This window comes from Mya arenaria, chromosome 4 (genome assembly GCF_026914265.1).
Source record: "Mya arenaria isolate MELC-2E11 chromosome 4, ASM2691426v1".
NCBI classification, from domain to species: Eukaryota; Metazoa; Mollusca; class Bivalvia; order Myida; family Myidae; genus Mya; species Mya arenaria.
The window spans coordinates 19,245,308-19,261,758 of NC_069125.1; the positions used below are offsets into that span (position 1 = coordinate 19,245,308).

Genomic DNA, 16,451 nt, shown 5'->3' on the forward strand with positions numbered 1-16,451 from the left:
GTATTTCAAATTTGAACCGGCTCAATTGCCATTTGAAACGTCCATTTTGGTCGGCAGCCGGTTCTTATTGAGAACACTGTTTAAATATATATATTTGAAAAAAAAACTCACCCTGAGATACATTTATATGTATAAGATGAATTTGAGTTATGTTATTACAATACCGTAGTTAACATAAAACTCTTGTAAATTGTCAACATTTACTTCATTTCTTGCTCACATTTTTCAAAAACTCTTAAGCCTTACAAACTTAAGTATTTAAATATTGTTAAATATGATGATTTTACAAATGATAAAATGATTTGTCTTATATGCTTTCCGGCCATTTATCGAAATTTATCAGTAAAATTAAATTATATTTTTCACTGTTTTGACATTTTAAGTCCACTATCATTTTCAAATCAAATGTCAGCGCTCACACAGCTTTGACACAATTTCAAATTTCCAAATTGGCGTATATTTCCATACAATTTGGCAGGCTTTTCTTAAAAAATACAATTAAATGTCACTTTATATCCTTTTTAGGCATACAATTAACAGAAAAATTGTAGGGTTTAGTTTCAGTTTGCAATATATTTCTCCTTGTGAACACCAAAAGTAAATATTAGCTTTGGTGCTCACACTGTGAAATATATTATGATCTTACACGGAAACGAACAATTATCCTCTATATAGTGATTTTAACAAAGATAATTTCATTTAAAGTATCAGAACTCTTCAAAATGGGAATATAACACAAAGTAAACATTAACAAAAATAATTTAATTAGCTTGATCCTATGACCGACTTAAGAACTTTCTAGAAGTTGGGGCCTGGCTGAACGTTAAGAAACATGCCCTGAAATGCAGTTCAAAGGCTTCGAAATATCTTCAAGAAATGTCATTCAAGAGATGCACATTTATGTTCCATTATGATTCAGTTTGCAATTTTTTTTCAGATAGGGACATGCGTTTATCTAAACAAGAAAATTGACTTCTGTGAAATGAGGTCAGTGTAGTGTAATTTAGTATGAATTAAACTTTCACATTCAAATTATATAGGTGAAAACCTTAACAAAAGAGTTCAGTAAATTGTAAACCTTAAACCTGTGTTAATGGCCTTGTTATATAAAAAACAGTTTGATTTCTTATGGGCTATATTATATCACTAGTAATATTCATATGTATGTGTCACTTGGGGCCATCATTAAAAAATGTATGACATTGATGTCAATTACTTTATTTGCTTGATATTTATTTACTGCTGAAGGCATGGTGCCAAAATGGTTAGATATAAATGTTAAAAGAAGGTAAGAAAGTGTTTGTGTGAATTATATATTATAATTTCATGTAGAATACCTTAAACCAGACAAGCCTGATTCTACATAAATCTTAATAAAAATCAACTTTTAAAGCCCCCAATTTTTTTTTTAATGTTTTTTTTCCTTTGGTGCAAATTTTGATTACTGTTATGCTTGAATTGTTGGTTCTTTCAGGGCACAGGTAAACGAGTTGTGGTGTAGAGGAGAGAGGGTCACGTGTGGGGTGATTTCAGAGGACACAAGGGTGAGTTGTGGTATAGAGGAGGTCATGTGTGGGGTGATTTCAGAGGACACAAGGGTGAGTTGTGGTGTAGAGGAGAGAGGGTCACGTGTGGGGTGATTTCAGAGGACACAAGGGTGAGTTGTGGTATAGAGGAGAGGGTCATATGTGAGGTGATTTCAGAGGACACAAGGGTGAGTTGTGGTGTAGAGGAGGTCATGTGTGGGGTCGATTTCAGAGGACACAAGGGTGAGTTGTGGTGTAGAGGAGAGAGGGTCATATGTGGGGTCGATTGGTGAGTTGCGGTGTGGAGCAGAGAGGTTCAGTGAGAGAGTGATTTGGGAAGAATGATAATAACTAGTGGTCAGAGTTAATATTTCTGTTATGGTATTTGTAATTGTCATTTAAATGACTTTTTTTAAGAATAAGGTCTTGGTATTGTCTTACAATGTGATAGTGTCATGAACAACTTTATTATTTGGCCATAGCCATTAAACCATTCAAGGTTTTCACATGAAACCTGGTACAGATGCCATCAATGACAATTCTCTTTCATTTATTTCAGCTTTTTACTTCATTGTCGTAAAAAAAATTGTTGAGTTATGCCCATTTTTTGACTGAGGAAAGAGAGAAGAGTGGACATCCTCTTCTTCTTAATGACTTACTCAGGAAAATATTCATATTCTTAAACACATAATTAAACATATTTTTACAGATAGTGTTCCGTTCGTCTACTGCAGTGGTTCAGGTGTTCATTCAGATGAGCTCCGAGATGTGGGAGTTTGATATTAACGGGGATCTGTACTTCGAGAAGGCTGTGAACGGCTTCCTATGTGACCTGTATGCAAAATGGAAGGTAGAAATTTCTTATCTTGTTATGAATTTAATTATATTTTTCATTTTTTAGCTCTACTGGCCAAAGTAGCTCTACTGGCCAAAGGCCAGAAGAGCTTATGCGATGGTAATGTGTACGTAGTATGTGCATCCGTGCGTCTGTGCGTTCGTGCGTCTGTAAACAATTGCTTGTGAACACGATACAGTCTTCAGTTTTGATTGTATCTCGATGAAACTTGTACAGTATCTAGATATCCATTAGAGCTCGGTTTCTTTCGAAAACCAGCCAGATCAACCCATGCATGCCTAGATTATGGCCCTTGATAGTATAAAAAAATGCTATTGTGTATACAATTGGTTGTGAACATGATACAGTCTTCAGTTTTGATTGTATCTCGATGAAACTTGTACAGTATCTAGATATCCATTAGAGCTTGGTTCCTTTCGAAAACCAGCAAGATCCGCCCATGAATGCCTAGATTATGGGCCATGAATGTTTTAAAGAAATGCTATCTATTTTTAGCCAGGTCTGCATGAGCGAATTCTATTTTTAGCCAAGTTTACATGTATATGTAAATTCAAGTCTAGAGTTAAGGGAGACAATTTGCAAGTCTAGGATTTTGAGAGACAATTTGCTTTTTGCTTCTGCAGTTGATTTTGTGAATTACTCTGCCTTGTTCTTGTTGAAAGCCCAAAGGCCATTTTTTAGCTTTAAGTTCTGTAGTTTGCGCATTCATCTTAACAAATTTGGTTGTGAATGTTTAAGTTAGGCACCTGGTGTCATTACTGGCCACACCCAGGGTTCACAGGTTTGGTTAACATAAATCTGGAAAGGTTTGAAAATCTTTTTGTGTGTTCGTGCATCCATCTCAGCACAATTGATTGTGAATGTTTGTTCAAATTGATCAATGTTGTCCTAGGATGCCCTTGACTTTGACCTTTTGACCAACTTTTTTTTAACTTTTAAAACTACAGAAATTTTTACTATGAGTACAGTTTTGAAAGCATTTTTTTTTTTTGTCAGATGACTTTTACTTGGCACATACTAAAATAGTTCATGCAACTAATCTGCTTACAATACTTTCTGGGCTCAGATGTTGAACGTGCTATGTTTTCAGGTAACCCAAACACAAAACATAAACTATATGTCTGTTGCCTTTTACCCATACATACATGCTCTGGATTGATATGACCACAAAAGCCATGCCAGTAGAGCATAGGCCCTTTTGGGCCGCTTGTTTTTAACAAACAATAAAAATATTGTCAAAACCTAGGTGTCATAACCATCGGTCTGTGAAACTGTGTTGTAAGCAAGCAAAACTTGAACAGCTTTTGTTTCTTTGTAATAAACATTATATTTTTATGCAAGTTACAGCTTTTAATCTTATTTTGGTATTTATATTCCTTATAAGAAAGTCTGCATGCGGGGGAAATAGGAAAATCATTGTTCCGCTTGTTAAGTTCGAAATCAATATATTACAGTCGGACGTGATTAAACAGCCCACTGTTCCTCCAATGTCTATTTTTGATGACAGCTTACCATACATGTAGTGTTAATTTTTTCTATTACAGGAACAAAACTGCCTCCATGATGTGTCTATTGTGATGTTTTCAAGGACATTCTACGATGCACAGTCACGAGGTATGGAAAGTTGTTATATCACAAATGCACGTTCCATGCCATTATATGTCATAAGACATAGTCTTGGTGTTGTCAGTGTTGTTTAGAATGCTAATGATATTAGTGATGATATTGCGATGATATTACGATGAAGCATGAAATATCCATCATTGGCCACAATTTTCTTAGCTGGTCTATTTTTCAAGGGATAGAAGATGATTTGTCATCATAGCCTTGGTGTTGGCGTCATCGTTAGCCTCGTTGTGCAAAAACCTTGCAAATAATCCAAAACTGTTCAAGATATACAAATGAAAAAATCCACATGTATAGCCAAGCTCATTAGTCTGTTTTAAACAATTGCCAAGTTTCTCTCTTGTTTGACTAGCAACAATGATGAGTGATGACATTCGCTCCATCGTAACAACACTTGTCCATCTCCGGCAAGCTTCGGGATAGACCTTTAAAAAAGGCTTCAAGATATAAAGAAATATGATGAGGCTGCTGATTATAAACTCAATTATCATTACACTTACAATAGCGACTGGATAATGTAAACAATGTACGGGAATGAATGATTTTGATTTGTCTTAATAACACTTTGGAGAATCTTGGGCCCATATAGGACCGGTATAACGTCAATACTTCTCCTCCCTAAAACATAAAATATGTCCATTGACGGTTGAAAACACAAACAACATGTTTTCAGTATGTTTTTATATATTTCCGAGGTCATGTCTGTTGGATAATTGCCGAGGTGTTAGTCATTCCCTGTGCCGTGCTCTTGTTAGTTATTAGTTATGCCTATTGGTCAATGAGAAAAAAAAACCAGAATAAGATTTGAATTAACCTTTAGCTTTTGTTTTGAATTTCTCACTAAATTGGATTTATGAATGTGTTTTTGAACAGTATACAAGTGTTTAATGAAAATTTCAGATGAATTTCCCCCCTACATGCAGGATTGCTTACAACAAGATCACATGGGCAGGTTCTATGAAGATTTCTATAGGTTTGTTCTCTTGTGGTATTTAAACAATCATCGGACTGTGTATCACCTGATTTTAATGCTATGACTGGAAAAACAAATTTAATTTAGATGGCTTACCTGTTCATCACTTTCGGGCTTGTATCTGCAGAAAAAGGCAATCCCTTGTGGAACACCAGTTACCTCAACAATATATTACTATGCTTTAGCTTGACATCGTGCCAACAAGAGTGAATAATGCCTCTTAACATTCCAAGATATTACGTGATCATAATTACAGTTTTTCTTTATTTTATACATTCTAAAAATACAACAGTTTCAGTCTTTGAACTGTATGGCATCAAGTGGAACCCACTGTGTTTCAGAATCGTTGTACAGAACGAGCGTTATGATGAATGGACAGGTACCATTAAACAGCTTCGTAAGAACTTTTACGAATACCCAAAGCGAGTTCTCAACTATCACGACCGTCCTGGTTTCAAGGTCCCCAAGGCAAAGAACTCCACAGCGGCTCAAGGAAACTTCCTGGAAACATTAAATATGACCTTGAACTGTAAGTGTAGGATTTATCCATTGTATTAATTTTAAAAAAAAAACAACAAGCAGAAAAATGTCAAATGATGTCCAATAAAATTTGTTATCATAGTTTACTGCATTCAAAGTAAAATAGCCATTCCCATGGTAAGACCATTGCTTTGAGGGACAGGAATATTTTCAATGTTATGACCTCTTAAACAGAAAAGATAGGAGATTTGAAAAAGGCATATTGTTAGTGTTGTGCACAATCATGAAAATCAAGGCTTCTGTTTTGTATTTAATGTAGAAAGTACGTAGTAACACTTGTGTTTAAGCATTGTATAATGAAATGTCTTGAACCAAATTTGTTTTTTTTAAATGGTCAACTGCCATTTTGTACTGATATGTTTTATCTATGCTCATTCCAGTGTTTGAACGTTACTACTATGACCGTAACTTTGACCGTACGGGAAAAGTTGCCGTGGTGATTACGCCTGGGGCGGGGGTGTTTGAAGTGGACAGGGAGCTGACCAACATCACAAAACAGAGAACGATTGACTGTGGTATGTAGCTTAAAACACTGTCAGTGAGATTTTGTCTTCAAAAGCATGTAGAATTATTTAAATTAAAAGAGAAGGAGGATATCTAAGAAGGAGGTGTCTAACTTAAAGGTCAAAGTTCAGTCGCCATAATATCATTTTCTGTGATCATGAGTAAAATAGATTTAGTTATTACACTGAAAATAATAAAATGTTCTGTTTGATATATGCTAAAATTTAAGAAAAATGTAAAATTCATTGGGGAAAATCACAGAGAAACACAACGTTGTAACTTCATTTTGGTAAAGTTTTTTTCAAACCACTTTTAACAGCATAGTGAATGTTGCAGCACTCTTATTTAGCAACATGGGAACCAAAATCTGTTACAACTGTGAATTTTTATTCACATTGCAATGAGAACAACATAATATTTCACTGCAACACTTGAAATGAAAGCCTTGCTCAACTCAATTCCTACTTCACACCTACCATAATCAATACCATGAGAATGATGCGAGAACTTTTCATAAACAAATGGAATTGTTTGAGAAACTGCTATCAAAGAATTTGATAATTATTGTTTTTTATCTCTATCACTCTATCAAAATAATTTGATGTGGCACAAAGTTAAACCAATAAACAGTTTTAGACTGCTTTCACAGAAGTTAAAAATATGAGAGTAATAAACATCAATTTAGTTTTAATTGAGAATGTTCTGATGAATGTCTCAACATAGATGTGCCCTATTCTTTTATAAAATTAATTCAATTATGCTTGATTGTAATGAAAGCTGATAGCTTACAGAAACACACTCGAATCCATTTCCACGGTAGAAACCATTGCTGGTGTCTATATAAAGTGTCCAGGAGAAAATGTCTCTGTTGGGGATCGAACAAACAATCTCTTAGGGTCTCTCACCTATACCACTAGATCACTCTGACCATTATTATTCTTTTTCCACAGGTATAGGCAGTGACTTGGTGTGTATGGGAGAACAGCCCCTCCATGCTGCCCCACTATTCAAGGTGCGTTTTAAAAAACATTTGATTAAAGCATAAAGTATAGGTGGTTAGAATATTTTCAGATTTTTTTTACAGTAAGTTAAACTAGTTTTTAGGTAATGAATTAAGACAATACAGTCAAACCTTGTTGGCTTCAACTTGCTTGGCTCGAAATTCTTGTTGGCATGAACTCGATGTTAAGGACCGATTTCATTATACTGAATGTAAGCATCCCTTCTTGGCTCAAATTTTCCAAGGCCTGAGGTATTTTAGCTGGTCCCTGGGAGTTCGAGCCAACAAGGTTTAACTGTGATTTGTAAAAAAAAAGTGAAACGACTTAAAAACTATATATTAAAAAGTAAAAAAACCAAAACCAAGCAATGGTATTTTGTAAGGCTGTTAATTTGTTCAAAGTATTCATTTTATACCAAGTGTGGGTGTTTAATAAAGAGAATGTTTAATGTCAATGTTTAATGATGATTGTGATATTTTCCCTCCAGTTTCACAGCAAGAGCCAGGGAATGATGGCCGAAGTCGGAGATGACTACAACATACCACACTGGATGAATCATAGGTAAGATTGTAATCGTTAGTTTCTAGTAAAGGTTAATGGTCGGAGTTCGCACTAGTCTATCAGCGATAAAAAAAGTAGATTTTCTCCAAGGCCAGAAAAAGTCCAAGCTACATGCTGATTGTGGTGGTACAAGATAATCCTACTTTCACTTTCCTTTTATTTTCTTGAAACTCCTTTGACCTGGCCCCAATATCACAAAAATTCTTAAGTCAAATCACAATCTCAACTCATTTTTTCACATGAGAGCATGATACGATAAGACATTTGTATGTTTTTACTCTTTCTAAAAGCATATTTTCTCTTAAAATAAGTTGATCAAAGTTTCTTGTAAATGTTTGAAAGAAAAAAAAATCAAGAGCATAAAAAGTACTCAAGAAATTTTTCAAAACCAATGAGTTGTACTCAATTACATTTCATGCTGTATACTGGTAATATATGTTCTTAGGAATATGGATTAAAACCTTTAATTTACATATTCTATGAGAGAATGTGCTTTTTAAAAAGGGTAAAAACATTCAAGATTTTGAGTCACTTTATGTTATGTGATAAAATGAGTTGAGACTGAGATTTGACTTAAGTATTTTCCTAGTATTGGGGCTGGGTTTCTTCAATCTATTGCACATCATTGGTATTTCTTTATACATATGGGTACAAGAAAGCACATGTCACTTACGCACATCATAGGAAATAATAATGATGATACAGTAATTGTTAAAAAAACATCTTTACCAATACATGTACCGTATTTTCTCGACTATAAGACGGGGAAATTTGGTCCTGATTTTGACCCTTCTTATAGGGGAGTCTATAAGAATTTCATACAGAATAGAGTCATAATCAGGAATATTCAACATAAGGTATTCAACTGACTGATTTATTGTCTGTGGATGACACCCCAATAAAAGTGACACGATCACACCCATCGGATTAAGACGACCATAGATCTGCTTTGTTTCGCTACGATGAACACTCAATATAACACATGTTATCGGTCCAAACACGTTGTTTTCACAGGAGACATATTTTAATTGTTACCTTTAAAATAAAAATATTTTGACATTATTTTTTTTTTAAATACATTGTTATTATTTCTGTCGTAAATAAAACTTACTTTTTCCTTACTATAAGGCTTTGCATATATCATATGCACATGCATGTAACTAGCAGATTTCAATACATATTTCATTAATCGTTACATAAATTTATCCGCAATCATCAATGGTTATTTATTACTCAAAATTTAAGTCCCATCAACTGCAATCCAAACGAACACTTGCGAAAATATAACTCATTAACACATGTAATGGAATTTTGTTCTGTTTGTCGGCTGCAGATCAAACAGTACAATTTATGACGTCACAGCAGAAGCTGTGTAAAGATCAAAGATGCACTGCAATGGTTTGTATTTAAATAGGTCAATCAAATACCGTATGAACCCACTTAAATCCCAAAATTGCGTCTAGGCTGGTTCAAACATACCATTCCATCGGAAAATAAAAATCAATAATCCCAAGTAAATGAACAAATTTAGTTGATATTTGACTGTTAAGCTTGAACATTATCACAGACTTTCAAGTGCTGGATTTGCTTTAAAAATCGACCCGTCTTATAAACGAGTCTAGACAAAAACACCAGATTGCATGGGCAAAGTAGGGGGGTCGTCTTATAAGCGGATCGCCTTATAGTCGGGAAAATACGGTACTGGTTATTCGCTGATCGTAATGATCAATTTGCTTCTTTATTTCAGCTTCTATACATCTAAGAATCAAATACAGTTCTACTCCAACAAGACATTTGTGCCTAGAATCAAGATTCCTCCGGAAATTGTAAGTTAAAATGCTGCTTTATCCACTTTATGCTTAAAAGAGTATTTCCAAAAATGTTCCATTATATGTATATAAGGCTATATTAATGTTTCAGAGAATAAATATTAATATGTAATTTCTTAAAAAAACACCATAAGATTCCCTTTTACTGACTTGAAAGTTCAAATGTTTTGAATTTAGTTTTAGGTATTGTATGAAAGTGGCCTTAAAAAGTATTGAATGTTATTCTCTTTAAGAACAAATATTTGCAGGTTGCCTTTGTGTTTCAGTTTGAAATGAAGAAAGTGAAAGAGCTTCCAAGAGAACAAGACAGTAAGTTTCTTAAAACAGAAATGTTTCATTCATTGCTTGATAGTATCTGGAGTTGGGGTGGGGGAAGGATTTTTGGTTTTTGTCCAACTATCAGGATTTAAAAACTAGAGAAGCAATTATTAAAGTAATTATTTAATTTAATTATTAGCATCGGTTAAGTGAATATATTTAACTAGGTTTTAAATTTGTGATCTGGGTCCATATTTTGGCATAAAGCATCTTGGAGATTATCAACTTTCGACAACAAATATATATTCAAATGTTCTTATTAATTGAACCTTTTTCTTGCTGATTTTCATATTTTTCGTGTACAAACATGCGAACTTTTCTTAAAATTAAACTAAGAAAGAAGCAATGTTTCACAAAGTTGAAAAATTTCAATAAGATGCTTTATGAATACTGCCCAAGATCAATTAAAAAACACACAAACACACACAAGTATATAACCTGAAAATTAAAGTGAAAATTAAATTATAAACAGTTTTTATAACACAGCCCACTGGTTATGACTCATTAAGACAACCTCAACAAAATTAGCAGACAAAGTACCATTGTTTATGTTTTAATGTCACCTGTATTTCTGATTTAGTTGATGCTCATATACACTAGCTCAATTGTGAAGAAAGATGAAATGTGTTAGATAGAGAACTTCGGGTCCTTTATGAGAGGCCAAGAGAACACTTCACTGGTTTGGTTTGATCCTGTGACCTCTTAAGCCTAAGTCACACATTCAGGATTTTTACTGCCGTCCTTGATAGGACCATTCCCGATTAAAATGTGTCAAAAGTCTGATCAAGATCCTGTGATTCGTGGCTGGAAATTCAAACTTTTATTAAAATTTGTAAAAACATTTATTTAATCACGACAACATATTGTTCAGGAGGCGTCCCGATCCAGCCGTTTCCAGCAGAATTCGTCCCGATTATCCCGTTCTAAAGCCAATTCTGATCTGATTTGTATCTTTGTCATGGTAAAAAAACGACCGAATCTGTCACGACATAGTCACGATTGTAATCTGACTAGACAAAATCGGCTGAGTTTCCCTAATGTTACGGGACGCACCTAACTGTCAGGAGTGCTTGGCCGACCTCTCCGGACCATTCCCGATCCGTAGGACTCTGTTACGAACATATACGACTGCGTTCAGACAATGATAAACACATTCCAGATCATTGAGGATAGTAATCCGACTTTTTCGCTTTTCGTGTCGTAGCGCTGTCTGATCTCAAACGGGAACCATAATCGGCACTGTGTGAACGCCGCATTAAATCAGATGCAAACACTTATACCACTAGACAACTCTCACTCTTGTTTCAGATTTATCATGTGGGTCTGACGATGATAACTTTCCATTTGTGGATTATGATGAATATGATGCCCAGGTGTTTAAGCTGCCAGCCAAGAATGTACCCATGATGACGTATGTATACACGAATATAATCTGTCATTCCACTGTGCGATGGTATTTCAATATAAAACTCTTTAAAAAACAAAATCGACCGGCATTGACTTGTGAATATTGATTTAGCCGGAATGCACATACTGTATTGAAAGATATGAAATTGAGAGATAAAAGCTGTTGAAGATTTAAGAAATCAACGTATTCACTTAAATTTCTGTGTATATTAAATTTTAAAATTGTACCCTTTATCTCCAGGTATGGAAGATCAAACAAATTTGGTAAAAAGCAGAGATCAGAAAGAAACATGGACCAAGTGCCACACACAGTTCTGGAAGCCAAGATGTTGCGTGCGAAACGGCATCGAACGATTTCCGACAACATTTCAAGTCTCCCTGTGGAAAAAACGGAGACAACTCTTGTGTCAAAGGCCATGTCGATTCCGTCACAGTCTAGTAGCGGTTACGATGATATCTCGACCTCGATCGGCTGTTACCCTGCCATAGGTGGGTCCTAGAATTGTCAATATGAGCTAGTATGAGGTCCATTTTACATCATTAAAAGAATATTTTGAGCTGAGTTCACCCATTTAAAATTAGTGCATAATGATTCCCAGTTTATAGTGTGTATGTGAAATTCATGTGATAAGGACAGATACATATACCAAAAAATTTTTTATTAAATTTCTGTGGTAGACAACCTGGTCCTCAGTAAATTTCAAATTTGAAAAATATACAAAAACTGCTGTATGTGTTGTTAGCGATGTGACACATCAGAACGAAAATTCAATGCGTTGTACAAAATGATATCAGTTTTATGTTAGTTTTTGACAATTTCCTTTTTTACGAGCAATCGTTTCATCTGGTGTCTAGTCCCTTTAAAGAAAAAAATAAATTGCAGGCATTCAAGGTAATACCTACGGTTCCACAGAAGGCGACAGTTACATGACACTGCGCCCGATCGTTGGTAGTGCAGGCTCCCCTGTCTCCCACAGGAAGTCCCTCCACAAATACAAGCGGCACCGGGCTCTCATCAACCCATTCGCGCCGTCCCGCATGCAATTTAAAATGACATCAAACAGACGCAGATGGGTCCATGCCTTCCCTACTGGTAAATATAAGTCTCTCTCACCCTTAAATGTCATCATTGATGTTAGATGTTATCGAGACATGCAAGCTTAGGCTTTCAGTGAAAGGTATTCACAATCACATTGTCCCTGTTATCAAAATGATGTCCAATTCTCATTCATAAAATCTCAAACGTTAGTCTTTCATATGATTTTAGAGAAGCTTGGACACCTTATGGATTTGGTATATTTCAGTTATAACATCCATATTGTATGAACATAATGGCACTTGACAGGTGTTGTCCTCACTGTTTCTCGAGATATAATGTAAGACAAGAACCAACATACACATGTATCAGTATGTTGCTGTAGTGCAATTAAATGTTTATAAAATCCATACAACTGACATACACTTGTAAAATCATTGTTTTTTTCTCCTTTTTGTGAATGGGGCCCGGGCCTTTTGAAAAGTGAAAATAAAAACACTAAATAAGGAAAAAAAAATCATACTTTTTTAAAAGTGACACTCTTATTCAAAATTAATACATACGCATGGATAACATATATAAATTTTGACTGATAAACTTTTAACTACTTACTAAATAATGCATTTATGGAAAATATTAACTACTGATAACAAGATTGTAACTGTGAATTTAGTAGCAGAAAGCGCAAAAATATTGGTAGAATGCTAAAAGATTTACTCTGGTCTACTATATTCTCATAGTATGTTAATGTTCATTTCTTTCAAATTAAACTCGGTATCCTTCATTAGAACCATTGTTTTTGACATTTATTCATCCTGGAATATTAAAGACAATATTATTAATTGTGATAATTTAAAATCTTATTTGGGAGTAAAACTGCATCTTTAAACAATGGCTGTTAAATATCATGTTCTAGAATAGGTGGTTAAACCTATCATAATTCTTCTTAGGGCAGTTATGCACAAATACAAAAAAAGAAAGGAAATAATGAGGACAATAAATTATGTTAATATAATTTAATTATAATTCTCAGATTTGTGAATTTTTCAACTACTTTTGTGAAAAGGCAATCGTCTTGGAGTTGTAAATGGGGTCCAAAAAGAAAATACACTGGTATAATTTGATCAAACTTCTGTAGATCCTCACGGCGCCGCAGTACAGACCCACCATGTACACACGTATAGTTACCATGACAATGCTGATGAGGACCCGGACCTGTGTGAACTCACAGCAGAAACAATCCAGGTATGCTCTTTCTAGATTTGATGAATTTTTTGCCAAAAGTTTGCTCACTTGAATATTAGAATTGAAATTTGAAAGCAATATGTGATGCCTGTACAAGCTATACTGGGGCCCTTGCAAGCTGCTCCCTACTTAAAAAAATTCTACGAGTTAGACAACAACTCGGCAGGTCAGTAAAACATTTTCACAGAGTCCTCTACGAGTTAAAATAATATGTAGGATACTCTCAAGAGTCAGCGATGTCCATAGTGCAATTTTGCAAAATTTTGACTGTAAACCTTCTAAGGAGCCTGTAGCATGGATGTGAACAGAGTATTAAAAGTGTAAAAATTGCTGAAATGTTATTTTCACTTATCTTTTTTTCACCACTTCATGCTTTGGTAAAATATTCATTTTAATGTAAGGGCTATTCCATTTAAACATACAAGCCCCGGGGGAAGGCACTTTTTATATATGCTTCCCCCTCTACAGAAACAAATTTACCCTTGTAAGGTCCAAATTAGCGAAAAAAAACACCCACCTTTAAACAATTAAAATAATTGCCCTCTCCCCGTGGATTATATGTTTTACTGGAATAGCCCTAACTGTTGCAGGCAAATAGCAATCTATCATTCAACTTTAAAACAGCAGTGCAAGCACATTTTCCTAAAAACTTGACTCTTACATTAAAAATAAAACAATAAATGAAAGCATGTATACAATGGTTCCCTGTAGGCTGCCCAGCTGGCTGTGAAAGAGAGAAAGGAACTGGGAATCAACCAATCATCTGACAGCATCTCTGAGTAGGGCTATTTCTGGGTTCAACTTCTAAAATCATTCATGTATATCTATTGTGGTAAAAAAATATAAAAAAATTTTTTTTAAATAAATCTTGTCAGCTTAATTTTTGCCTTAATATTGTTTTTGTTTTTTTTTAAAAATAGCAATTTCTCTGTTTGAAGGTTTCTTTGCTGAGAATCAGTATAAAAATATTTTAATGCTTATTTGAATATTGTCACTATTGATATTTTTACTCTATTTGCCTTTTCAGTTTTGATGATATTTCCATGTACAAAAGCGGATCTCCTTCAAAAGGCTGGTCCTCATATGATATTTGTAAGTAATTAAAATAATAATTCAGGCTTTGTATTGTATATATATTTTTTACATTATGTACAGCATCTTTGATGAGAATGATTTTATAGATATATCAACAGGGACCGATTTGTTATCTCTGTCCACAGTAAAAATACACTTATTCAACGTGTTCCAACGATATTAACCCATAATTTGGAATGGTATGACAAACTTATTAACCTACTGATAACTATGTGTCTGTAATAAGTTTGTGGATGAAATAAATAATGCAGGGGCTTGATTCAAGCAAAATCTGAATGATTGTTCAAGGTGGGGAATGATTGTTCAGGGGGGGGGGATGATTGTTCAAGGTGGGGAATGATTGTTCAGGGGGGGGGGGGAATGATTGTTCAAGGTGTGGAATGATTGTTCAGGGGGGGATGATTGTTCGGGGGGGGGGGGGAGAATGATTGTTCAAGGGGGGGGGGAACGATTGATCGGGGGGGGAATGATTGTTCAAGGTAGGGAATGATTGTTCAGTGGGGGGGGGGATGATTGTTCAAGGGGGGTGGGGAATGATTGTTCAGGGGGGGGGGGGGGAATGCTTGTTCAAGGTGGGGAATGATTGTTCAGGGGGTGGGGAATGATTGTTCGGGGGAGGGAATGATTGTTCAAGGGGGGTGGGGAATGATTGTTCAGGGGGGGGGGATGATTGTTCAAGGTGGGGAATGATTGTTCAAGGTGGGGAATGATTGTTCAGGGGGGGGGAATGATTGTTCGGGTGGGACTCTAAGTCTAACTGACCATTTAAGGTGATATATTGTTTGTCAAAAACCTTTTGGATAATAAAGCAACAAATGGAAATTTTACCAATACTTTTTCAAAAATTTCCACTTTCATCTAAACTAAATTTGTCTTGTAATATTTTCAGTACGGGGCAGCACAGGGGCTGGTGCAAAGGATTTACGATCACAGCACTCGTTTTTGTGGGGCCCCACAGGAGAACAAGAATGGTCTCCAGAACTCACAACAGGTGTGCTTGATTTTCTTGAGGAATTTTTATGTTAAACCTTCAGGGTATACTGGAGTATAGGAGAGGTAGTTGTATTTTAGCCAATTATTTAATGGAAAGATCATTAGTATTGTCATTAAAGCTATTACCTTATATAACATTATACATTTGTGGTAAATTAAAAAATATTTTGTTACAGTCTGAAGAGACTCATTTGAGTTTAATTCAAAACTTGGAAAGAACTTCAAATTACCAGTTTCATGCAGCTGTACACATTTGAAGTGTTATTGCATGAGGTCATGGTATTTTTACTTGCCTGTCCACCATGTTTTACAAGAGCAAGTAAACAGTATCGACTCCTGATTGGACAGCAGTTTTTCTGTTGCCCTCATTGCTATTGACAATTTAAAAAGTATTGTTTACTTCCTCTTTTGTTTGTGTTTGGAATTTTCTATAAAATCTGAAATGGTATTTTTTTAGTCGTTGGATTTTAACATGTCCATAAACAGTCTGCAGTTTTGATAGCTGAATGTGAACAAATAATGGCTGTGCATGTGTTTGAAATAAAAAAATTCCATCATTGCATTATTAATATCATTTGAAGTGTGACATGATAATTATCATCATCAGCATCATTGTCGTCATCGTCATAGTTGTTATCATCACAACATTAACACCAACAACATCAGAAACATCAGAAACCACCACCACCAATAATTTTAACATTATCATAATAATTCTTGTTTTAGATTCATTTTTAGCTAGTTTTTTTTTTTTTAAGAAAAAAGTCCCAGTATTGTGATAGCTTTGGTGTCTTCTGCGTTTTTTGAAGCAAGCAGAAACTTTAACCTTGGCCTTAAACATTTGAAAAGTATTCAAATGAATCTTGGTAAACATATTTCTTGAGGCAATTTCCATGTGGAAAGCAAGGCCCACAACTCTTGCTCTATTATTTGTACAGTTA

General features: G+C 34.9%; 1 protein-coding gene across 6 annotated transcripts in view; it reads left to right on the forward strand.

Annotated features, from left to right (window-relative positions):
- The window catches only part of LOC128230581 (GATOR complex protein Iml1-like), a 61,890-nt gene that overhangs the window by 9,100 nt on the left and 36,339 nt on the right, over positions 1-16,451 (forward strand). For all 6 annotated transcript variants that reach the window (XM_052942992.1, XM_052942996.1, XM_052942991.1 and 3 more), the window contains exons 6-23: positions 938-987; positions 1,475-1,544; positions 2,236-2,376; positions 3,927-3,996; positions 4,909-4,981; positions 5,323-5,510; positions 5,902-6,036; positions 6,976-7,037; positions 7,514-7,587; positions 9,335-9,413; positions 9,683-9,725; positions 11,043-11,145; positions 11,383-11,630; positions 12,025-12,234; positions 13,316-13,422; positions 14,134-14,201; positions 14,450-14,514; positions 15,407-15,508. In XM_052942992.1, the coding sequence (XP_052798952.1) occupies positions 938-987; positions 1,475-1,544; positions 2,236-2,376; positions 3,927-3,996; positions 4,909-4,981; positions 5,323-5,510; positions 5,902-6,036; positions 6,976-7,037; positions 7,514-7,587; positions 9,335-9,413; positions 9,683-9,725; positions 11,043-11,145; positions 11,383-11,630; positions 12,025-12,234; positions 13,316-13,422; positions 14,134-14,201; positions 14,450-14,514; positions 15,407-15,508 (1,888 nt within the window). The remainder of the gene's footprint in view (positions 1-937; positions 988-1,474; positions 1,545-2,235; positions 2,377-3,926; positions 3,997-4,908; positions 4,982-5,322; positions 5,511-5,901; positions 6,037-6,975; positions 7,038-7,513; positions 7,588-9,334; positions 9,414-9,682; positions 9,726-11,042; positions 11,146-11,382; positions 11,631-12,024; positions 12,235-13,315; positions 13,423-14,133; positions 14,202-14,449; positions 14,515-15,406; positions 15,509-16,451) is intronic.